The sequence below is a fragment of the Lissotriton helveticus genome, unplaced genomic scaffold (genome assembly GCF_964261635.1).
Source record: "Lissotriton helveticus unplaced genomic scaffold, aLisHel1.1 SCAFFOLD_559, whole genome shotgun sequence".
Taxonomy (NCBI): Eukaryota; Metazoa; Chordata; class Amphibia; order Caudata; family Salamandridae; genus Lissotriton; species Lissotriton helveticus.
In genome coordinates, this window is record NW_027612017.1 from 434,328 (window position 1) to 458,346 (window position 24,019).

Below are 24,019 nucleotides of genomic sequence, written 5' to 3' on the forward strand. Positions count from 1 at the left end.
CTGCGGCGACCAGATGGCCGGGCGGCGGAACGGCCGCGCTATCTCCAACTTTGTTTCCCAGCCAGGCGCTGTAAGCCCCCACTACGTGGGGGGCTTAATAGTCGGTGAACTGCGTGACTCGTGGGGCCCTGTGCCGGGCTAAACCCGCCTTAGGTCCCCATGCAAGGGCTCCATGATGGCGGGCACCTGGGCCGGTCTAAACACCCCCCTTAGAACTGCGTGACTCGTGGGGCCCTGTGCCGGGCTAAACCCGCCTTAGGTCCCCATGCAAGGGCTCCATGATGGCGGGCACCTGGGCCGGTCTAAACACCCCCCTTAGAACTGCGTGACTCGTGGGGCCCTGTGCCGGGCTAAACCCGCCTTAGGTCCCCATGCAAGGGCTCCATGATGGCGGGCACCTGCTCCGGGCTAAACCCACCGTAGGTCCCCAGGCAAGGGCTCCATGATGGCGGGCCCCTGGTCCGGGCTAAACCCACCGTAGGCCCCCAGGCAAGGGCTCCATGATGGCGGGCCCCTGGTCGGGGCTAAACCCACCGTAGGTCCCCAGACAAGGGCTCCATGATGGCGGGCAGCCGGGCCGGGCTAAACCCACCGTAGGTCCCCAGGCAAGGGCTCCACGGTGGCGGGCCCCTGGGCCGGGCTGAACCCACCTTTGGTCCCTAGTTTAGAGCTCCATGGTGGCGGGCCCGTGGGACGGGGTAAACCCGCCTTCCCGGCCGTGCCTTCCAGAGCAGAGTGGCTGCGGAGCAACTCCCCGGGTTCCCCCCTCCTCCCCTCCCGAGCGAGTGTGGGCCTAGATAGCAGCCCTGCGCTGCGGCGATAATAGTTCATAGACACAGCTCTCACACGACATGGTGGTCGGCTCTTAAAAGAGCCTTTGGGTTGTTTTTTTTTTCCTTTTTTTCCGTGGTTTAACCGCCGAATCCGTAGAGAGTGCGGCCCTGGCGCTTCAGGGCATAGACCACATCCATGGCGGTGACGGTCTTCCTCTTGGCGTGCTCGGTGTAGGTGACGGCGTCCCGGATCACGTTCTCCAGGAAAACCTTGAGCACCCCGCGGGTCTCCTCGTAGATGAGGCCGGAGATGCGCTTGACTCCGCCACGGCGCGCCAGGCGGCGAATGGCCGGCTTGGTGATGCCCTGGATGTTGTCCCGGAGCACCTTGCGGTGTCTCTTGGCGCCGCCTTTGCCGAGCCCCTTCCCTCCTTTGCCGCGTCCAGACATGTTCTCTTCTCGGTGCTGGGAGCAGAAATGAAGAGGAAAACCAGCACCGGCTGCTTTCTATGGAGGCTCAGCGGACCTGCGCGGGAGCTCCAAGCGCCCACGTGACGCCCTGTGAGGCGGGAGAGCTCGGACCCGGCCCGCCTTCTGCAGGAAGCGGGGGCTGGAGCGGCCGTTGCCTTCTGAAAAAGAGCGGGCTCCCAGCCCGCCTTTGTCATGGGCTGGCTCAGCAGCTGCCGCTGCCGGTGCACAGATCACAGTCAAACACACGCAAGCACCTCCCTTCCCGGCCTCCCCTTGTGACCGCGGGCCACCCATCCCCTGCGTTCGGAGCCCCCTGTCCAATATAAGCAGAAGGCTCTGTATGTTTTAATGGAGCCACACACGTTAGCGGCCTCACCGGCACCACCCCGCTGCGTTTGGCCGCCTGCAACCTCGTAGCACTGCCCACATCCCGCGCCCGGCTGGGGCAAGCCTGCAAAATGTGTCCCCCAAAAATGAAAAGAAAAAAATATATATGTATATATTGTTTGAAAAAGAGCGCGCTCCCAGCCCGCCTCTGTCAGGGGCTCCCGATGGGGGGCTCAGCAGCTGCCGCCGGTGCACTGATCAGTCAAACACGCACACTCCTACCTTCCAGCCCCCCCCCCCCCCCACTTGTCACCGCGGCCTGCCTAACCCTCGCGTTCGGTGCCCGCTCGGCTTGGCTCAGCAGCTGCCGCCGGTGCACTGATCAGTCAAACACACACACTCCTCCCTTCCAGGCCCCCACTTGTCACCGCGGCCCGCCTAACCCTCGCGTTCGGTGCCCGCTCGGCTGGGGCACGTCTGCAAAACGTGTCCCTGAAAATTAAAAATTATATATGTATAACAAAAACATCGATATGGTCTGCCTCATGCTAGGCTTTGGGACGGGACAACATTAAAGTGTACGGCCAGAGCTTGGGCATGCCCTCCACTACAAAGCTACGGTGGCGGGCGCTGCCGCATCTATGAAGCCGCCAGAGTAACACCTCGGCACGGATACGCTCTTTGATGGAGTCTGTGGATGGCCCTGAAAAGAGCCTTTGTGTTTAGGGTGCGTTTCCACGGTGGTCTGCGGGCCTTTACTTGCTTGCTTTGCCCTGTGCCTTGTGGCTCTCGGTTTTCTTGGGCAGCAGCACGGCCTGGATGTTGGGCAGGACTCCTCCCTGGGCGATGGTGACTCGGCCCAGCAGCTTGTTCAGCTCCTCGTCGTTGCGGATGGCCAGCTGGAGGTGTCTGGGGATGATGCGGGTCTTCTTGTTGTCCCGGGCGGCGTTGCCAGCCAGCTCCAGAATCTCAGCGGTCAGGTACTCCAGCACTGCAGCCAGATAGACGGGGGCACCGGCGCCCACCCTCTCGGCGTAGCTTCCCTTCCTGAGCAGCCTGTGCACACGGCCCACGGGGAACTGGAGCCCGGCTCTGGAAGAGCGTGTCTTGGCCTTGGCGCGGGCCTTTCCTCCTTGCTTTCCGCGTCCAGACATGGCGATCGATCTAGGGTCTCAGTCACACAACAGAGAGAATGGTACTGCGCCTTCTGCTGGACTCCGGTAATATAAAGACTTCGGGAGCGTCTGATTGGTTGACAGCTAGGCGCCGATAGTACTTTTCAATGGAGGGAGGCGGGCTTCTGTTTAACCAATCAGTGTCCCAGAACCGCATTACAATAGGAAGTGGGGGCCCTGCCAATGAGAAAGGAGAAACGGGAAGAAGCTGCTTTGCACGCCCAGCCTATAAATACAAGTGCCGGACGCCCAGGCATCATTTCTCTCGGCTCCACAGCAAGCAGCGAAAGAGCGTCGACCATGCCTGAACCAGCCAAGTCCGCGCCGGCACCCAAGAAGGGCTCCAAGAAAGCGCTCTCCAAGCCGCCCAAGAAGGACGGGAAGAAGCGCAAGAGGAGCAGGAAGGAAAGCTATGCCATCTACATTTACAAAGTGATGAAGCAGGTGCACCCGGATACCGGCATTTCCTCCAAGGCCATGGGCATCATGAACTCCTTCGTGAACGACATCTTCGAGCGCATCGCTGCAGAGGCTTCCAAACTGGCTCACTACAACTCGCGGCGCACCATCACCTCCCGGGAGATCCAGACCGCAGTCCGCCTTCTGCTCCCCGGAGAGCTGGCCAAGCACGCCGTGTCGGAGGGCACCAAGGCCGTCACCAAGTACACCAGCGCCAAGTAAGGCTTCCAGGCGCACCCCAACGAACACAACGGCTCTTTTAAGGGCCAACCACTTCCTCCCCTAAGAGCTAACGTGCTTCTATTATGACCGGAGAAATGTGTTTTGGAATATGTGTTTTTTAAGGGTAATGTTAAGTGCAGAAAGGCCCGCTCTCACGGGGCTTGCTGCAGACCGAGGGCCGACAGCAGGCAACCCGTTCCGCCTCTTTAAATTAACATGTCTATATGAATGGGACCAAGTGTCACATGAGCACTGTAACGATGAGGTTCAATAAACCCACTGGGGAATTCACACATCTGCCCCCCCCCCCCCCCCGGGCTTATGGTTTTCCATGTTGGGGGCGAACAGTGTCTCTGTGAGCGGGTTTAACGTTGTGTTTGTACTTTTAAGACCCTGGGGAACGGCGTTAGTTCACCCCGGGGCAAACGTTCCCGAAATCAGACACACGAACCCGATGTACCGGGGACACAGATGCCCCTTAAGCGGTGGCTTGTGACCAGCGGATCCCTGCACAACCCCCTATAAAAAGGCTTTTTATTATTAGATGGACACATTGAACAGGCGTTTATGCACTGTGAACACAGAGTGCTCTGGTTAACCCAGAGCCGGTATAAGTTGCCCAGTGACCGTGGTACTCACAGCACACCCTCCCTAACCTGTAAAACACATGCCATGACAGATAAGAGAAGCTCGTAGGTGACAGGGTGGTGGCCCTTAAAAGAGCCGTTGTGGTGGTGGTTGTTCGGGTCGGTCCGTCTCCTTAGGCCCTCTCGCCTCGGATGCGACGGGCCAGCTGGATGTCCTTGGGCATGATGGTCACCCTCTTGGCGTGGATGGCGCACAGGTTGGTGTCCTCGAAGAGCCCGACCAGGTAGGCCTCGCTGGCCTCCTGCAGGGCCATGACGGCGGAGCTCTGGAAGCGCAGGTCGGTCTTGAAGTCCTGGGCGATCTCCCTCACCAAGCGCTGGAAGGGCAGCTTGCGGATGAGGAGCTCGGTGGACTTCTGGTAGCGGCGGATCTCGCGGAGAGCCACGGTGCCTGGCCGGTAGCGGTGAGGCTTCTTGACTCCTCCGGTGGCAGGCGCGCTCTTGCGGGCTGCCTTGGTGGCCAGCTGCTTGCGGGGCGCTTTGCCGCCGGTGGACTTGCGGGCTGTCTGCTTGGTGCGGGCCATGGCGGGAGCGGTCTCTCTCAGCGAAGGCAGAGAAGAATGGCGTCTACCAGGGAAAGAGCCCTATTTATGCCCTCACAGACGGAGGGCTGCTCTGGTTGGCTGAGGAGACCGCCCCACGTTCGAAAATAGCCCGCGGTGTGCAACGATTGGATACTGAACTGGAGGCTGCAGCCTAGCTGTCCAATGAGCTGTGGATAAAAGAGACCCCCCCCTTGGATGATGGCGCCGGAGCCCGCGCCTCGGTCAGCCTTTGTCTCCGTCCGTCCATCCACTTGTAGTCACGAGGACGACTCGACCCCGGTCAACCGGGAGAGGAGCCCGAGATGTCATAAGCACACTGCCCTTGGTCACTCTGGAACACGCCCCCGTTACCTGCGCTCGATTGAAAGTTCACAATCGTCTGCTTTATGCAGGCGCTATATCGAGTCTGCCCGGATACAGTGAAAGCACCAACACAAACACGTTTATAATAAACTGAGGTCTTATAACTCCCAGACCCGCTTTTTACCCTCACCCTGGAGCACGCAGTTACCTGCGCTCCAATTAAAGTTCACAATCATCTGCTTTATGCAGACACTATTTAGAGTCTGCCCGGGTACAGTGAAAGCACAGAGACACACACGTTATTGCACATGTATTATAAACGGAGGCCTTATAACTCCCGGACCCCCTTATTTTCTATGTAATAACGATTTCAATCCACGCAGCACCGAAAGAGCCGTTTATATGGCCAAGATCACACGCGGCACTCGCGTGTGGAAAAGTGCGCTATGGATGTATGGTGCGGTTTATTTTTGAGAAGTGGGGCCATTGGGTGGGTGCAAAGGTGGGGAGGAACACGCTCTCTTCTAGATAGGGTGGTGGCCCTTAAAAGAGCCGTTGTGTTTGCAGTGTCTCGGTGCCAGCCCTTACTTCTTCTTGGGCGCTGCCTTTTTGGGCTTCGCTGCTTTGGGCTTGGCTGCCTTGGGTTTGACTACCTTGGCAGGGCTTTTCTTGGCTACTTTGGGCTTCGCCGCCTTGGCTTTCGCTGGGCTCTTGGCAGCCTTCTTGGCAGGGGCAGCCTTGGGCTTCTTGGGGCTCTTGGCTGCTGCTGGCTTCTTGACCTTCTTCGGGCTCTTCTTGACCCCCGCGGGAGCCTTTTTGGGCTTCGCGGCGGCAGGGGCAGCTTTCTTGGCCGCTGGCTTCTTGGTCTTGGCAGCTGTCTTCTTGGCTGCCTTCTTGCCCTCCAGCTGCTTCTTGTTCACTTTGAAGGACCCGGAGGCCCCGGTGCCCTTCAGCTGGGCTAGGGCGCCTTTACTGACCAGGCTCTTCAGGGAGACCTTAACGCGGCCCTTGTTCTTGTCCGCATCGTAGCCGGCGGCGGTCAGCGCCTTCTTCAGAGCCACCAGGGAGACTCCCTTCCTCTCGGCCGAGGCGGTCACACACTTCAAAATCAGGTCGGACACGCTGGGACCGGAAGGCTTCTTGGCCTTGGAGGCCCCCGCTGCTTTCTTCTGCTTCTTCTTGGGGGCGACCTCAGCGGGAGGAGCCGCGGCGGCTGGAGCGGTTTCTGCCATTGCAATACGAGTCTCGGCGCTGTCACAGAACAGAAATGTACCTCCCAACCCGAGCCCCGTGCATATATAGGGAGGAGCCAGCCCCTGATTGGTTCCGAGGAGTGAGGGCTGTGTGCGAGGCGCACTCGGCTCTCTGCTCCGAGCTGACTTTTGTGTTTCCTACTATCGGATTATCTAAGTTTTTAAACACAATCCGTTAAACACACGCTCCCATACACACATGAAAAGAAGCCCAACTTCAACCCCTTCCCGTGCCCTCCCCCGTTTCAGCCGACCCCGTCCTCAGAGGCTTGTAATCCGCCGTGAATCTCTGCCCTCCCCCGATGGCTGACGCCCCCGTGCCTTGAATCCCGGGCCCCGGGCCCCTTTCCCCCGGTCCACCCTCGCGCTCTGAGGCCGGGAGCGGCGGCCCGCGGGCGGGAGGGGCCTCCTGCAGGGAGCGGGCCCTGTGGCGTCACAATGGGGCTCAGGGGGACGCGGGGAGCGCGTTCTGGAACGGGCCGAAGTAACACAGGGCTCCGCCGGCCGAGCGGGGAAGCGAAGACAACAACAGGGGGCCCCGGCCCGGGGGTCAGGGGGGCCCTCGCCGCGCGCCTGCACCCTCGGCTGTGGCACCCACGACTCGGGGGCAGCCGGGGGATTTTTACAAGCAGCGGGGCACGGGCCGGGCTCAAGACTCACGGGCATCACAAGGCGGCTGCGCGCTGGTAGCTTCACATGCAGCCAGAGGGCATTCACTGCCAAGCGCCGAGCTGGAGGAGACGGGGGCACACTAAACATAATAAACACACAGTGACACAATAGAGGCAGGCGGCCGAGTTAGACCTACATTGGCACCCAGCGTGAGAGCAGAAGGTGTGAAGGCACCTGAAATGGTGACCCCAGTACCTGCATGGAGGCACTCTGCTGAGCTGATGTTCACAGCTGGAGTTAGGTTTACATCTCAGGTGACATCTTTGGACGGGAACCGACCTTAACAACGCGGTCAAAACACCGCAGTACATTTCGATCGCTGCATTTACAACGCAAGTCTTTTCCACGACTTGCACGGGAGGGCGCACTAGACTATGGAATAGTGCGATTTACTATTCCAACACCTTCCCTACCTTACTTAGGCTGGAGTTCGAATAGTAAATCATACTATTCCTAAGTCTAGAGCGCCCTCCCGTGCAAGTCGTGGAGAGCGCCTAAAACAGCAATGTAATGTACCGCAATCTAATTGTTACATCATACATCCCACAGTACAGAGTGAGGCCTGTGACTATCAATGTTGTATTGAGCCCGATTGCTGGGGTGGGGACCACTCCTGAATCAAATGGCATGTCAAGAGTGCGACCTGCGCCGACAAATCAGATTCTGCGCCTGGCAGCCTGATTGAGGTCTACTGCTAATTACAGGTTTTCGCCTTATATGTAGGTAGAGGGAAACACAAATAAAACACTTCTCATAGTCCAAGACGTACATGAACACCATTCACAGTTTCAGATCTTAGCCTTCAGGTACCCTGGCCCATCCCTAGCTTCCAGGAACCTGTTTTAGTAATATATCTGATACTATGAGGTTTCCAGAATAAAGGGGACAACGTCAGCCCTTCTTCCCAGAGATATAGAGCTCCGCACAGGAAAATATTTCACGTCTTTCCCTGGGGTGGCGGTGTAAGAATAAAATACTTCACACGGCCCAAAACAGCACAAAATAACCCAGTCACCATATCAGAATAGAGCCTTCAGGGCTCTGGGGCATTTCTAGCCACCAGGGACCTGCTTTAGTGATATTTGTGACATTATGAGGTTTTCAGATTCAAGGGCACTAAGTCACTCTTTCTACCCAGGGATTTGGAGCTCCAGGCAGGGTAAGATTCAAGATTTCCCTCACGAGTGGAGGTGAAGAAATGAAAACACTTCACCTAGCCTAAAAGGTACATACACCCATTTGAAAGATCAGGCCTTGGCCTGCAGAGACATGGGCACATTTCTATCCACCAAACACATGTTTTAGTGATAAATGTGAAATTATGATGTGCTCAGCTGCAAGGGGACAATGGCACTCCGTCTACCCAGAACTACGGAGCTCTGCATAGGGTAAGATTTCAGCCTTGCCGCCTTGGATTTGAGGGAAGTGTTTTACTTCTCCGCCTCCTTCCAAGGGGAAAACCTGCGATCTCCCCCTGTGCATACTTCCATAGCCCTGGGTAGAAGGAGCAACTGTATCCCTTTGAAGATTAACACCTCCAAATGTTACATGTATCCCAAAAAATGGTGCCTGGAGGTTGGAAATAGGCCAAAGGCATTACAGGCCTTTCCCGACACTGCGAAGGGGAGAAATAGACCTTATTGGGCATGTGAAATGTTTTGCTTTAACACCTCCAGCCAGGGGGATACCCTGAATTCTTACCCTGCACTGAGCTCCATAACCCTGGGTTGAAGATGTGACTCCTTCCCCTTGAAGCTTAACACCACCAAATGTCACAGGTATCAGTAACATTGGTGCCTGGAGGCTGGAAGCAGGCCCAAGGCCTTGCAGGCCTTCCCTGATACCGTGAAGGTGTGAAATAGACATTCTTGGGCATGTGGAGTGTTTGGCTTTAACACCTCAAGCCAGGGGGATAACCTGAAATCTTACCCTGCGCTGAGCTCCATAACCCTGGGTAGAAGGTGGGACTTCTTCCCCTTGAAGCTTAACACCACCAAATGTCACAGGTATCAGTAACATTGGTGCCTGGAGGCTGGAAGTAGGCACAAGGCCTTGCAGGCCTTTCCTGATACTGGGAAAGGGTGAAATACACTGTACTGGGCATGTGAGGTGTTTTGCTTAAACACCTCCAGCCAGGGGGATAACCAAAAATCTTACCCTGCGCTGAGCTCCATAACCCTGGGTATAAAGTGTGACTTCATCCCCTTGAAGCTTAACACCACCAAATGTCACAGGTATCAGTAAAATTGGTGCCTGGAGGCTGGAAGTAGGCACAAGGCCTTGCAGGCCTTCCCTGATACTGTGAATGGGTGAAATACACATTGCTGTGTATGGTAATTGTTCTATTTTCACGCCTCCAGCCTGGGGTGAAGCCTGAAATCTTACCCTGCGAGGAGCTCCATAACCCTGGGTAGAAGGTGTGACTTCATCCCCTTGAAGCTTAACAGCACCAAATGTCACAGGTATCAGTACATTGGTGCCTGGGGGCTGGAAGTAGGCCCAAGGCCTTGCAGGCCTTTCCTGATACTGTGAAGGGGTGAAATAGACTTTATTGGGCATGTGAAGTGTTTTGCTTTAACACCTCAAGCCAGGGGGATAACCTGAAATCTTACCCTGCACTGAGCTCCATAACCCTGGGTAGATGGTGTGACTTCTTCCCCTTGAAGCTTAACACCGCCAAATGTCACAGGTATCAGTAACATTGGTGCCTGGAGGCTGGAAGTAGGCACAAGGCCTTGCAGGCCTTTCCTGATACTGGGAAAGGGTGAAATACACTGTACTGGGCATGTGAAGTGTTTTGCTTTAACACCTCCAGCCAGGGGGATACCCTGAATTCTTACCCTGCACTGAGCTCCATAACCCTGGGTAAAAGGTGTGACTTCATCCCCTTGAAGCTTAACACCACCAAATGTCACAGGCATCAGTAACATTGGTGCCTGGAGGCTGGAAGTAGGCCCAAGGCCTTGCAGGCCTTTCCTGATACTGTGAAGGGGTGAAATACAATTTATTGGGCATGTGAAGTGTTTTGCTTTAACACCTCCAGCCAGGGGGATAACCTGAATTCTTACCCTGCGCTGAGCTCCATAACCCTGGGTAGAAAGTGTGACTTCATCCCCTTGAAGCTTAACACCACCACATGTCACAGGTATCAGTAACATTGGTGCCTGGAGGCTGGAAGTAGGCCCAAGGCCTAGCAGGCCTTTCCTGATACTGTGAATGGGTGAAATACACATTGTTGTGTATGGTAATTGTTCTATGTTCACGCCTTAAGCCTGGGGTGAAGCCTGAAATCTTACCCTGCGCGGAGCTCCATAACCCTGGGTAGAAGGTGCGACTTCATCCCCTTGAAGCTTAACACCACCAAATGTCACAGGTATCAGTAACATTGGTGCCTGGAGGCTGGAAGTAGGCACAAGGCCTTGCAGGCCTTTACTGATACTGGGAAAGGGTGAAATACACTGTACTGGGCATGTGAGGTGTTTTGCTTAAACACCTCCAGCCAGGGGGATAACCTAAAATCATACCCTGCGCTGAGCTCCATAACCCTGGGTAGAAGGTGTGACATCTTCCCCTTGAAGCTTAACACCACCAAATGTCACAGGTGTCAGTAACATTGGTGCCTGGGGGCTGCAAGTAGGCCCAAGGCCTTGCAGGCCTTTCCTGATACTGTGAAGGGGTGAAATACAATTTATTGGGCATGTGAAGTGTTTTGCTTTAACACCTCGAGCCAGGGGGAATAACCTGAATTCTTACCCTGCGCTGAGCTCCATAACCCTGGGTAGAAGGTGTGACTTCTTCCCCATGAAGCTTAACACCACCAAATGTCACAGGTGTCAGTAACATTGGTGCCTGGGGGCTGGAAGTAGGCACGAGGCCTTGCAGGCCTTTCCTGATACTGTGAAGGGGTGAAATACAATTTATTGGGCATGTGAAGTGTTTTGCTTTAACACCTCGAGCCAGGGGGAATAACCTGAAATCTTACCCTGCGCTGAGCTCCATAACCCTGGGTAGAAGGTGTGACTTCTTCCCCATGAAGCTTAACACCACCAAATGTCACAGGTGTCAGTAACATTGGTGCCTGGAGAATGGATGTAGGCCCAAGGCCTTACAGGCCTTTCCTGATACTGTGAAGGGTTGAAATAGACTTTATTGGGCATGAGAAGTGTTTTGCTTCAACACATCCAGCTAGGGGTGAAAAGCTGAAATCTTACCCTGCGCTGAGCTCCATAACCCTGTGTAGAAGGTGTGACTTCATCCCCTTGAAGCTGAACACCTCCAAATGTCACAAGTATCACAAACACAGGTGCCTGGACGCTGGAAGTAGGCCCAAGGCCTTGCAGGCCTTTCCTGATACTGTGAAGGGTTGAAATAGACTTTATTGGGCATGAGAAGTGTTTTGCTTCAACACATCCAGCTAGGGGTGAAAAGCTGAAATCTTACCCTGCGCTGAGCTCCATAACCCTGGGTAGAAGGTGTGACTTCTTCCCCTTGAAGCTTAACACCTCCAAATGTCCCAGGTATCAGTAACATTGGTGCCTGGAGGCTGGAAGTAGGCCCAAGGCCTTGCAGGCCTTTCCTGATACTGTGAAGGGGTGAAATAGACTTTATTGGGCATGTGAAGTGTTTTGCTTTAACACCTCAAGCCAGGGGGGATAACCTGAAATCTTACCCTGCGCTGAGCTCCATAACCCTGGGTAGAAGGTGCGACTTCATCCCCTTGAAGCTTAACACCACCACATGTCACAGGTATCAGTAACATTGGTGCCTGGAGGCTGGAAGTAGGCACAAGGCCTTGCAGGCCTTTCCTGATACTGTGAAGGGGTGAAACAGATTTTATTGGGCATGTGAAGTGTTTTAATTTAACACCTCCAGCCAGGGGGATAACCCAAATTCTTACCCTGCGCTGAGCTCCATAACCCTGGGTAGAAGGTGTGACTTCATCCCCTTGAAGCTTAACACCACCACATGTCACAGGTATCAGTAACATTGGTGCCTGGAGGCTGGAAGTAGGCACACTGCCTTGCCTGCCTTTCCTGATACTGTGAAGGGGTGAAATAGACTTTAATGGGCATGCAAAGTGTTTTGCTTTAACACCTCCAGCCAGGGGGATAACCTGAATTCTTACCCTGCGCTGAGCTCCATAACCCTGGGTAGAAGGTGTGACTTCTTCCCCTTGAAGCTTAACACCACCAAATGTCACAGGTATCAGTAACATTGGTGCCTGGAGGCTGGAAGTAGGCACAAGGCCTTGCAGGCCTTTCCTGATACTGTGAAGGCGTGAAATAGACTTTATTGGGCATGTGGAGTGTTTGGCTTTAACACCTCAAGCCAGGGGGATAACCTGAAATCTTACCCTGCGCTGAGCTCCATAACCCTGGGTAAAAAGTGTGACTTCATCCCCTTGAAGCTTAACACCACCACATGTCACAGGTAACAGTAACATTGGTGCCTGGAGGCTGGAAGTAGGCACAAGGCCTTGCAGGCCTTTCCTGATACTGTGAAGGGGTGAAATAGACTTTAATGGGCATGTGAAGTGTTTTGCTTTAACACCTCCAGCCAGGGGGATAACCTGAATTCTTACCCTGCACTGAGCTCCATAACCCTGGGTAGAAGGCGTGACTTCTTCCCCTTGAAGCTTAACACCACCAAATGTCACAGGTATCAGTAACTTTGGTGCCTGGAGGCTGGAAGTAGGCCCAAGGCCTTGCAGGCCTTTCCTGATACTGTGAAGGGGTGAAATAGACTTTATTTGGCATGTGGAGTGTTTTGCTTTAACACCTCAAGCCAGGGCGATAACCTGAAATCTTACCCTGCGCTGAGCTCCATAACCCTGGGTAAAAGGTGTGACTTCATCCCCTTGAAGCTTACACCACCACATGTCACAGGTATCAGTAACATTGGTGCCTGGAGGCTGAAAGTAGGCACAAGGCCTTGCAGGCCTTTCCTGATACTGTGAAGGGGTGAACTAGACTTTATTGGCATGTGAAGTGTTTTGCTTTAACACCTCAAGCCAGGGCGATAACCTGAAATCTTACTCTGCGCTGAGCTCCATAACCCTGGGTAAAAGGTGTGACTTCATCCCCTTGAAGCTTAACACCTCCAAATGTCACAGGTATCAGTATAATTGGTGCCAGGAGGCTGGAAGTAGGCCCAAGGCCTTGCAGGCCTTTCCTGATACTGTGAAGGGGTGAACTAGACTTTATTGGGCATGTGAAGTGTTTTCCTTTAACACCTCCAGCCAGGGGGATGACCTAAATTCTTACCCTGCGCGGAGCTCCATAACCCTGGGTAGAAGGTGCAACTTCATCCCCTTGAAGCTTAACACCTCCAAATGTCACAGGTATCAGTATAATTGGTGCCAGGAGGCTGGAAGTAGGCCCAAGGCCTTGCAGGCCTTTCCTGATACTGTGGAGGGGTGAAATAGACTTTATTGGGCATGAGAAGTGTTTTGCTTTAACACCTCCAGTCAGGGGTGAAGCCTGGAATCTTACCCTGCGCTGAGTTCCATAACCCTGGGTAGAAGGTGCAACTTCATCCCCTTGAAGTTGAACACCTACAAATGTCACAAGTTTCAGTGAAATTGGTGCCTAGAGGCTGGAAGAAGGCACAAGGCCTTTCCTGATACTGTGAAGGGGTGAAATAGACTTTATAGGGCATGTGAAGTGTTTTGCTTTAACACCTCAAGCCAGGGGGATAACCTGAATTCTTACCCTGCGCTGAGCTCCATAACCCTGGGTAGAAGGTGTGACTTCATCCCCTTGAAGCTTAACACCACCACATGTCACAGGTATCAGTAACATTGGTGCCTGGAGGCTGGAAGTAGGCACACGGCCTTGCCTGCCTTTCCTGATACTGTGAAGGGGTGAAATAGACTTTAATGGGCATGCAAAGTGTTTTGCTTTAACACCTCCAGCCAGGGGGATAACCTGAATTCTTACCCTGCGCTGAGCTCCATAACCCTGGGTAGAAGGTTTGACTTCTTCCCCTTGAAGCTTAACACCACCAAATGTCACAGGTATCAGTAACATTGGTGCCTGGAGGCTGGAAGTAGGTACAAGGCCTTGCAGGCCTTTCCTGATACTGTGAAGGTGTGAAATAGACTTTAGTGGGCTTGTGGAGTGTTTGGCTTTAACACCTCAAGCCAGGGGGATAACCTGAAATCTTACCCTGCGCTGAGCTCCATAACCCTGGGTAAAAGGTGTGACTTCATCCCCTTGAAGCTTAACACCACCACATGTCACAGGTAACAGTAACATTGGTGCCTGGAGGCTGGAAGTAGGCACAAGGCCTTGCAGGCCTTTCCTGATACTGTGAAGGGGTGAAATAGACTTTAATGGGCATGTGAAGTGTTTTGCTTTAACACCTCCAGCCAGGGGGATAACCTGAATTCTTACCCTGCACTGAGCTCCATAACCCTGGGTAGAAGGCGTGACTTCTTCCCCTTGAAGCTTAACACCACCAAATGTCACAGGTATCAGTAACTTTGGTGCCTGGAGGCTGGAAGTAGGCCCAAGGCCTTGCAGGCCTTTCCTGATACTGTGAAGGGGTGAAATAGACTTTATTTGGCATGTGGAGTGTTTTGCTTTAACACCTCAAGCCAGGGCGATAACCTGAAATCTTACCCTGCGCTGAGCTCCATAACCCTGGGTAAAAGGTGTGACTTCATCCCCTTGAAGCTTAACACCACCAAATATCACAGGTATCAGTAACATTGGTGCCTGGAGGCTGGAAGTAGGCACAAGGCCTTGCAGGCCTTTCCTGATACTGTGAAGGGGTGAAACAGACTTTATTGGGCATGTGAAGTGTTTTGCTTTAACACCTCCAGCCAGGGGGATAACCCAAATTCTTACCCTGCACTGAGCTCCATAACCCTGGGTAGAAGGTGTGACTTCATCCCATTGAAGCTTAACACCACCACATGTCACAGGTATCAGTAACATTGGTGCCTGGAGGCTGGAAGTAGGCACAAGGCCTTGCAGGCCTTTCATGATACTGTGAAGGGGTGAAACAGACTTTATTGGGCATGTGAAGTGTTTTAATTTTACACCTCCAGCCAGGGGGATAACCCAAATTCTTACCCTGCGCTGAGCTCCATAACCCTGGGTAGAAGATTTGACTTCTTCCCATTGAAGCTTAACACCACCAAATGTCACAGGTATCAGTAACATTGGTGCCTGGAGGCTGGAAGTAGGCACAAGGCCTTGCAGGCCTTTCCTGATACTGGGAAAGGGTTAAATACACTGTACTGGGCATGTGAGGTGTTTTGCTTAAACACCTCCAGCCAGGGGGATAACCTGAAATCTTACCCTGCGCGGAGCTCCATAACCCTGGGTAGAAGGTGCGACTTCATCCCCTTGGAGCTTAACACCACCAAAGGTCACAGGTATCAGTAACATTGGTGCCTGGAGGCTGGAAGTAGGCCCAAGGCCTTGCAGGCCTTTCCTGATACTGTGAAGGGGTGAAATAGAGTTTAATGGGCATGTGAAGTGTTTTGCTTTAACACCTCCAGCCAGGGGGATAACCTGAATTCTTACCCTGCGCTGAGCTCCATAACCCTGGGTAGAAAGTGTGACTTCATCCCCTTGAAGCTTAACACTACCAAATGTCACAGGTATCAGTAACATTGGTGCCTGGAGGCTGGAAGTAGGCCCAAGGCCTTGCAGTCCTTTCCTGATACTGTGAATGGGTGAAATACACATTGTTGTGTATGGTAACTGTTCTATTTTCACGCCTTAAGCCTGGGGTGAAGCCTGAAATCTTACCCTGCGCGGAGCTCCATAACCCTGGGTAGAAGGTGCGACTTCATCCCCTTGAAGCTTAACACCACCAAATGTCACAGGTATCAGTAACATTGGTGCCTGGAGGCTGGAAGTAGGCACAAGGCCTTGCAGGCCTTTCCTGATACTGGGAAAGGGTGAAATACACTGTACTGGGCGTGTGAGGTGTTTTGCTTAAACACCTCCAGCCAGGTGGATTACCTAAAATCTTACCCTGCTCTGAGCTCCATAACCCTGGATAGAAAGTGTGACTTCGTCCCCTTGAAGCTTAACACCACCAAATGTCACAGGTATCAGTAAAATTGGTGCCTGGAGGCTGGAAGTAGGCCCAAGGCCTTGCAGGCCTTTCCTGATACCGTGAAGGTGTGAAATAGACTTTCTTGGGCATGTGGAGTGTTTGGCTTTAACACCTCAATCCAGGGGGATAACCTGAAATCTTACCCTGCGCTGAGCTCCATGACCCTGGGTAAAAGGTGTGACTACATCCCCTTGAAGCTTAACACCACCACATGTCACAGGTATCAGTAACATTGGTGCGTGGAGGCTGGAAGTAGGCCCAATGCCTTGCAGGCCTTTCCTGATACTGTGAAGAGGTGAAATAGACTTTATTGGGCATGTGGAGTGTTTGGCTTTAACACCTCAAGCCAGGGGGATAACCTGAAATCTTACCCTGCGCTGAGCTCCATAACCCTGGGTAGAAGGTGTGACTTAATCCCCTTGAAGCTTAACCCCACCACATGTCACAGGTAACAGTAACATTGGTGCCTGGAGGCTGGAAGTAGGCACAAGGCCTTGCAGGCCTTTCCTGATACTGTGAAGGGGTGAAATAGACTTCAATGGGCGTGCAAAGTGTTTTCCTTTAACACCTCCAGCCAGGGGGATAACCTGAAATCTTACCCTGCGCTGAGCTCCATAACCCTGGGTAGAAGATGTGACTTCATCCCCTTGAAGCTGAGCACCTCCAAATGTCACAAGTATCACAAAAACAGGTGCCTGGGGGCTGGAAGGAGGCCCAAGGCCTTGCAGCCCTTTCCTGATACTGTGAAGGGGTGAAATAGACTTTATTGGGCATGTGAAGTGTTTTGCTTTAACAACTCCAGCCAGGGGGATAACCTAAAATCTTACCCTGCGCTGAGCTCCATAACCCTGGGTATAAAGTGTGACTTCATCCCCTTGAAGCTTAAGACCACCAAATGTCACAGGTATCAGTCACATTGGTGCCTGGAGGCTGGAAGTAGGCACAAGGCCTTGCAGGACTATCCTGATACTGGGAAAGCGTGAAATACACTGTACTGGGCATGTGAGGTGTTTTGCTTAAACACCTCCAGCCAGGGGGATAACCTAAAATCTTACCCTGTGCTGAGCTCCATAACCCTAGGTAGAAAGTGTGACTTCATCCCCTTGAAGCTTAACACTACCAAATGTCACAGGTATCAGTAACATTGGTGCCTGGAAGTAGGCCCAAGGCCTTGCAGGCCTTTCCTGATACTGTGAATGGGTGAAATACACATTGTTGTGTATGGTAACTGTTCTATTTTCACGCCTTAAGCCTGGGGTGAAGCCTGAAATCTTACCCTGCGCGGAGCTCCATAACCCTGGGTAGAAGGTGCGACTTCATCCCCTTGAAGCTTAACACCACCAAATGTCACAGGTATCAGTAACATTGGTGCCTGGAGGCTGGAAGTAGGCACAAGGCCTTGCAGGCCTTTACTGATACTGGGAAAGGGTGAAATACACTGTACTGGGCATGTGAGGTGTTTTGCTTAAACACCTCCAGCCAGGGGGATAACCTGAATTCTTACCCTGCACTGAGCTCCATAACCCTGGGTAGAAGGTGTGACTTCTTCCCCTTGAAGCTTAACACCACCACATGTCACAGGTATCAGTAACATTGGTGCCTGGGGGCTGGAAGTAGGCCCAAGGCCTTGCAGGCCTTTCCTGATACTGTGAAAGGGGTGAAATAGACTTTATTGGGCATGTGAAGTGTTTTGCTTTAGCAACTCAAGCCCGGGCGATAACCTGAAATCTTACCCTGCGCTGAGCTCCATAACCCTGGGTAGAAGGTGTGACTTCTTCCCCTTGAAGCTTAACACCACCAAATGTCACAGGTATCAGTAACATTGGTGCCTGGGGGCTGGAAGTTGGCCCAAGGCCTTGCAGGCCTTTCCTGATACTGTGAAGGACTGAAATACAACGTATTGGGCATGTGAAGTGTTTTGCTTTAACACCTCCAGCCAGAGGGATGACCTGAAATCGTACCCTGCACTGAGCTCCATAACCCTGGGTAGAAGGTGTGACTTCTTCCCCTTGAAGCTTAACACCACCAAATGTCACAGGTATCAGTAACATTGGTGCCTGGAGGCTGGAAGTAGGCACAAGGCCTTGCAGGCCTTTCCTGATACTGGGAAAGGGTGAAATACACTGTACTGGGCATGTGAGGTGTTTTGCTTAAACACCTCCAGCCAGGGGGATAACCAAAAAATCTTACCCTGCGCTGAGCTCCATAACCCTGGGTATAAAGTGTGACTTCATCCCCTTGAAGCTTAACACCACCAAATGTCACAGGTATCAGTAAAATTGGTGCCTGGAGGCTGGAAGTAGGCCCACGGCCTTGCAGGCCTTTCCTGATACAGTAAAGGGGTGAAATAGACTTTATTGGGCATGTGGAGTGTTTTGCTTTAACACCTCCAGCCAGGGGGATAACCTGAAATCTTAGCCTGCGCAGAGCTCCATAACCCTGGGTAGAAGGTGCGACTTCATCCCCTTGAAGCTTTACACCACCAAATGTCACAGGCATCAGTAACATTGGTGCCTGGGGGCTGGAAGTAGGCACAAGGCCTTGCAGGCCTTTCCTGATACTGTTAAGGGGTGAAATAGAGTTTAATGGGCATGTGAAGTGTTTTGCTTTAACACCTCCAGCCAGGGGGATAACCTGAATTCTTACCCTGCGCTGAGCTCCATGACCCTGGGTAGAAAGTGTGACTTCATCCCCTTGAAGCTTAACACCACCAAATGTCACAGGTATCAGTTACATTGGTGCCTGGAGGCTGGAAGTATGCCCAAGGCCTTGCAGGCCTTTCCTAATACTGTGAAGGGGTGAAATAGACTTTATTGGGCATGTGAAGTGTTTTGCTTTAACACCTCAAGCCAGGGGGATAACCTGAAATCTTACCCTGCGCTGAGCTCCATAACCCTGGGTAAAAGGTGTGACGTCATCCCCTTGAAGCTTAACAACACCAAATGTCACAGGTATCAGTAAAATTGGTGCCTGGAGGCTGGATGTAGGCCCAAGGCCTTGCAGGCCTTTCCTGATACTGTGAATGGGTGAAATACACATTGCTGTGTATGGTAATTGTTCTATTTTCACGCCTCCAGCCTGGGGTGAAGCCTGAAATCTTACCCTGCGAGGAGCTCCATAACCCTGGGTAGAAGGTGTGACTTCATCCCCTTGAAGCTTAACACCACCAAATGTCACAGGTATCAGTACATTGGTGCCTGGGGGCTGGAAGTAGGCCCAAGGCCTTGCAGGCCTTTCCTGATACTGTGAAGGGGTGAAATAGACTTTATTGGGCATGTGAAGTGTTTTGCTTTAACACCTCAAGCCAGGGCGATAACCTGAAATCTTACCCTGCGCTGAGCTCCATAACCCTGGGTAGAAGGTGTGACTTCACCCCCTTGAAGTTGAACAACACCAAATGTCACAGGTATCAGTATAATTGGTGCCTGGAGGCTGGAAGTAGGCCCAAGGCATTGCAGGTCCTTCCTGATACTGTGATGGGGTGAAATAGACTTTATTGGGCATGTGAAGTATTTTTCTTTAACACCTCCAGCCAGGGGGATAACCCGAATTCTTACCCTGCACTGAGCTCCATAACCCTGGGTAGAAGGTGTGACTTCATCCCCTTGAAGCTTAACACCACCAAATGTCACAGGTATCAGTATCATTGGTGCCTGGAGGCTGGAAGTAGGCACAAGACCTTGCAGGCCTTTCCTGATACTGTGAAGGGGTGAAATAGACTTTACTTGGCATGTGTAGTGTTTTGCTTCATCACTTCCAGCTAAGGGTGAAAAGCTGATATCTTACCCTGCGCTGAGCTCCATAACCCTGGGTAGAAGGTGTGACTTCATCCCCTTGAAGTTGAACAACACCAAATGTCACAGGTATCAGTACAATTGGTGCCTGGAGAATAGATGTAGGCCCAAGGCCTTGCAGGCCTTTCCTGATACTGTGAAGGGGTGAAATAGACTTTACTTGGCATGTGTAGTGTTTTGCTTTAACACCTCGAGCAAGGGGGATAACCTGAAATCTTACCCTGCACTGAGCTCCTTAACCCCGGGTAAAAGGTGTGCCTTCATCCCCTTGAAGCTCAACACCACCAAATGTCACAGGTATCAGTAAAATTTGTGCCTGGAGGCTGGAAGTAGGCCCAAGGCCTTGCAGGCCTTTCCTGATACTGTGAAAGGGGTGAAATAGACTTTATTTGGCATGTGAAGTGTTTGGCTTTAACACCTCAGGCCAGGGGGATAAACTGAAATCTTACCCTGCACTGAGCTCCATAACCCTGGGTAGAAGGTGTGACTTCATCCCCTTTGAAGCTGAGCACCTCCAAATGTCACAAGTATCACAAAAACAGGTGCCTGGGGGCTGGAAGTAGGCCCAAGGCCTTGCAGGCCTTTCCTGATACTGTGAAGGGGTGAAATAGACTTTATTGGGCATGTGAAGTGTTTTGCTTTAACACCTCAAGCCAGGGGGATAACCTGAATTCTTACCCTGCGCTGAGCTCCATAACCCTGGGTAGAAGGTGTGACTTCATCCCCTTGAAGCTTAACACCACCACATGTCACAGGTATCAGTAACATTGGTGCCTGGAGGCTGGAAGTAGGCACACGGCATTGCAGGCCTTTCCTGATACTGTGAAGGGATGAAATAGACTTTAATGGGCATGCAAAGTGTTTTGCTTTAACACCTCCAGCCAGGGGGATAACCTGAATTCTTACCCTGCGCTGAGCTCCATAACCCTGGGTAGAAGGTGTGACTTCTTCCCCTTGAAGCTTAACACCACCAAATGTCACAGGTATCAGTAACATTGGTGCCTGGAGGCTGGAAGTAGGCACACGGCCTTGCAGGCCTTTCCTGATACTGTGAAGGCGTGAAATAGACTTTATTGGGCATGTGGAGTGTTTGGCTTTAACACCTCAAGCCAGGGGGATAACCTGAAATCTTACCCTGCGCTGAGCTCCATAACCCTGGGTAAAAGGTGTGACTTCATCCCCTTGAAGCTTAACACCACCACATGTCACAGGTAACAGTAACATTGGTGCCTGGAGGCTGGAAGTAGGCACAAGGCCTTGCAGGCCTTTCCTGATACTGTGAAGGGGTGAAAAAGACTTTAATGGGCATGTGAAGTGTTTTGCTTTAACACCTCCAGCCAGGGGGATAACCTGAATTCTTACCCTGCACTGAGCTCCATAACCCTGGGTAGAAGGTGTGACTTCATACCCTTGAAGCTTAACACCTCCAAATGTCACCGGTATCAGTACAATTGGTGCCTGGAGGCTGTAAGTAGGCCCAAGGCCTTGCAGGCCTTTCCTGATACTGAGAAAGGGGTGAAATAGACTTTATTGGGCATGTGAAGTGTTTTGCTTTAACACCTCAAGCCAGGGCGCATACCTGAATTCTTACCCTGCGCTGAGCTCCATAACCCTGGGTAAAAGGTGTGACTTCATCCCCTTGAAGCGTAACACCACCACATGTCACAGGTATCAGTAACATTGGTGCCTGGAGGCTGGAAGTAGGCACAAGGACTTGCAGGCCTTTCCTGATACTGTGAAGGGGTGAAATAGACTTTATTGGGCATGTGAAGTGTTTTGCTTTAACACCTCCAGCCAGGGTGATAACCTGAAATCTTACCCTGCGCTGACCTCAATAACCCTGGGTAGAAGGTACAACTTCGTCCCCTTGAACTTTAACACCGCCAAATGTCACAAGTTTCATTAAAACTGCTGCCTGGAGGCTGGAGGTAGGCCAGAGGCCTTGCGGACCTTTCCCTGTAACTGTAAAGGAGGGAAATACACTTTGTTGTGTATGTGATGTTTTGAGTTTTCACACATCTAGGCAGGGGTGATACCTGAAATCTTACCTCGTGCGGAGCTCCATAACCCTGGGTAGAAGGTGTGACTTCATCCCCTTGAAGCTGAACACCTCCAAATGTCACAAGTATCACAAAAACAGGTGCCTGGGGTCTGGAAGTAGGCCCAAGGCCTTGCAGGCCTTTCCTGATACTGTGAATGGGTGAAATAGACTTTATTGGGCATGTGAAGTGTTTTGCTTTAACACCTCCAGCCAGGGGGATAACCCGAATTCTTACCCTGCACTGAGCTCCATAACCCTGGGTAGAAGGTGTGACTTCATCCCCTTGAAGCTTAACACCACCACATGTCACAGGTATCAGTAACATTGGTGCCTGGAGGCTGGAAGTAGGCACAAGGCCTTGCAGGCCTTTCCTGATACTGTGAAGGGGTGAAACAGACTTTATTGGGCATGTGAAGTGTTTTAATTTAACACCTCCAGCCAGGGGGATAACCCAAATTCTTACCCTGCGCTGAGCTCCATAACCCTGGGTAGAAGATGTGACTTCTTCCCCTTGAAGCTTAACACCACCAAATGTCACAGGTATCAGTAACATTGGTGCCTGGAGGCTGGAAGTAGGCACAAGGCCTTGCAGGCCTTCCCTGATACTGTGGAGGGGTGAAATAGACTTTATTTGGCATGTGAAGTGTTTTCCTTTAACACCTCCAGCCAGGGGGATGACCTAAATTCTTACCCTGCGCGGAGCTCCATAACCCTGGGTAGAAGGTGTGACTTCATCCCCTTGAAGCTTAACACCACCACATGTCACAGGTATCAGTAACATTGGTGCCTGGAGGCTGGAAGTAGGCCCAAGGCCTTGCAGGCCTTTCCTGATACTGTGAAGGGGTGAAACAGACTTTATTGGGCATGTGAAGTGTTTTAATTTAACACCTCCAGCCAGGGGGATAACCCAAATTCTTACCCTGCGCTGAGCTCCATAACCCTGGGTAGAAGATATGACTTCTTCCCCTTGAAGCTTAACACCTCCAAATGTCACAGGTATCGGTATAATTGGTGGCAGGAGGCTGGAAGTAGGCACACGGCCTTGCAGGCCTTTCCTGATACTGTGAAGGGGTGAAATAGACTTTAATGGGCATGCAAAGTGTTTTGCTTTAACACCTCCAGCCAGGGGGATGACCTGAATTCTTACCCTGCGCTGAGCTCCATAACCCTGGGTAGAAGGTGTGACTTCCTCCCCTTGAAGCTTAACACCACCAAATGTCACAGGTATCAGTAACATTGGTGCCTGGAGGCTGGAAGTAGGCACAAGGCCTTGCAGGCCTTCCCTGATACTGTGGAGGGGTGAAATAGACTTTATTTGGCATGTGAAGTGTTTTCCTTTAACACCTCCAGCCAGGGGGATGACCTAAATTCTTACCCTGCGCGGAGCTCCATAACCCTGGGTAGAAGGTGTGACTTCATCCCCTTGAAGCTTAACACCACCACATGTCACAGGTATCAGTAACATTGGTGCCTGGAGGCTGGAAGTAGGTACAAGGCCTTGCAGGCCTTTCCTGATACTGTGAAGGTGTGAAATAGACTTTAGTGGGCTTGTGGAGTGTTTGGCTTTAACACCTCAAGCCAGGGGGATAACCTGAATTCTTACCCTGCGCTGAGCTCCATAACCCTGGGTAGAAGGTGTGACTTCATCCCCTTGAAGCTTAACACCACCACATGTCACAGGTATCAGTAACATTGGTGCCTGGAGGCTGGAAGTAGGCACACGGCCTTGCAGGCCTTTCCTGATACTGTGAAGGGGTGAAATAGACTTTAATGGGCATGCAAAGTGTTTTGCTTTAACACCTCCAGCCAGGGGGATGACCTGAATTCTTACCCTGCGCTGAGCTCCATAACCCTGGGTAGAAGGTGTGACTTCCTCCCCTTGAAGCTTAACACCACCAAATGTCACAGGTATCAGTAACATTGGTGCCTGGAGGCTGGAAGTAGGTACAAGGCCTTGCAGGCCTTTCCTGATACTGTGAAGGTGTGAAATAGACTTTAGTGGGCTTGTGGAGTGTTTGGCTTTAACACCTCAAGCCAGGGGGATAACCTGAAATCTTACCCTGCGCTGAGCTCCATAACCCTGGGTAAAAGGTGTGACTTCATCCCCTTGAAGCTTAACACCACCACATGTCACAGGTAACAGTAACATTGGTGCCTGGAGGCTGGAAGTAGGCACAAGGCCTTGCAGGCCTTTCCTGATACTGTGAAGGGGTGAAATAGACTTTAATGGGCATGTGAAGTGTTTTGCTTTAACACCTCCAG

The 24,019-nt window shown here is 52.2% G+C and overlaps 5 protein-coding genes across 5 annotated transcripts; 1 reads left to right on the forward strand and 4 right to left on the reverse strand.

The window, feature by feature from the left end:
* Positions 1 to 513: 513 nt before the first annotated feature.
* LOC144807538 (histone H4) lies at positions 514 to 1,772 on the reverse strand. The gene has a single exon (XM_078673173.1). It carries the CDS (start codon positions 1,221 to 1,223, stop codon positions 912 to 914), a length of 312 nt encoding a protein of 103 aa, XP_078529299.1. The 5' UTR covers positions 1,224 to 1,772; the 3' UTR covers positions 514 to 911.
* A 332-nt stretch (positions 1,773 to 2,104) lies between these two features.
* On the reverse strand, positions 2,105 to 2,787 carry LOC144807564 (histone H2A type 2-C-like). The gene has a single exon (XM_078673204.1). It carries the CDS (start codon positions 2,723 to 2,725, stop codon positions 2,327 to 2,329), a length of 399 nt encoding a protein of 132 aa, XP_078529330.1. The 5' UTR covers positions 2,726 to 2,787; the 3' UTR covers positions 2,105 to 2,326.
* Positions 2,788 to 2,946: 159 nt separating this feature from the next.
* Positions 2,947 to 3,478, forward strand: LOC144807503 (histone H2B 1.2-like). Its single transcript, XM_078673137.1, has one exon. It carries the CDS (start codon positions 3,047 to 3,049, stop codon positions 3,425 to 3,427), a length of 381 nt encoding a protein of 126 aa, XP_078529263.1. The 5' UTR covers positions 2,947 to 3,046; the 3' UTR covers positions 3,428 to 3,478.
* Positions 3,479 to 3,746: 268 nt separating this feature from the next.
* LOC144807561 (histone H3) lies at positions 3,747 to 4,832 on the reverse strand. Its single transcript, XM_078673201.1, has one exon. The coding sequence runs from the start codon at positions 4,596 to 4,598 to the stop codon at positions 4,188 to 4,190; it is 411 nt and encodes a 136-aa protein (XP_078529327.1). The 5' UTR covers positions 4,599 to 4,832; the 3' UTR covers positions 3,747 to 4,187.
* Positions 4,833 to 5,506: 674 nt separating this feature from the next.
* LOC144807559 (histone H1.01-like) lies at positions 5,507 to 6,216 on the reverse strand. The gene has a single exon (XM_078673197.1). The coding sequence runs from the start codon at positions 6,152 to 6,154 to the stop codon at positions 5,507 to 5,509; it is 648 nt and encodes a 215-aa protein (XP_078529323.1). The 5' UTR covers positions 6,155 to 6,216.
* Between the last annotated feature and the right edge of the window lie 17,803 nt (positions 6,217 to 24,019).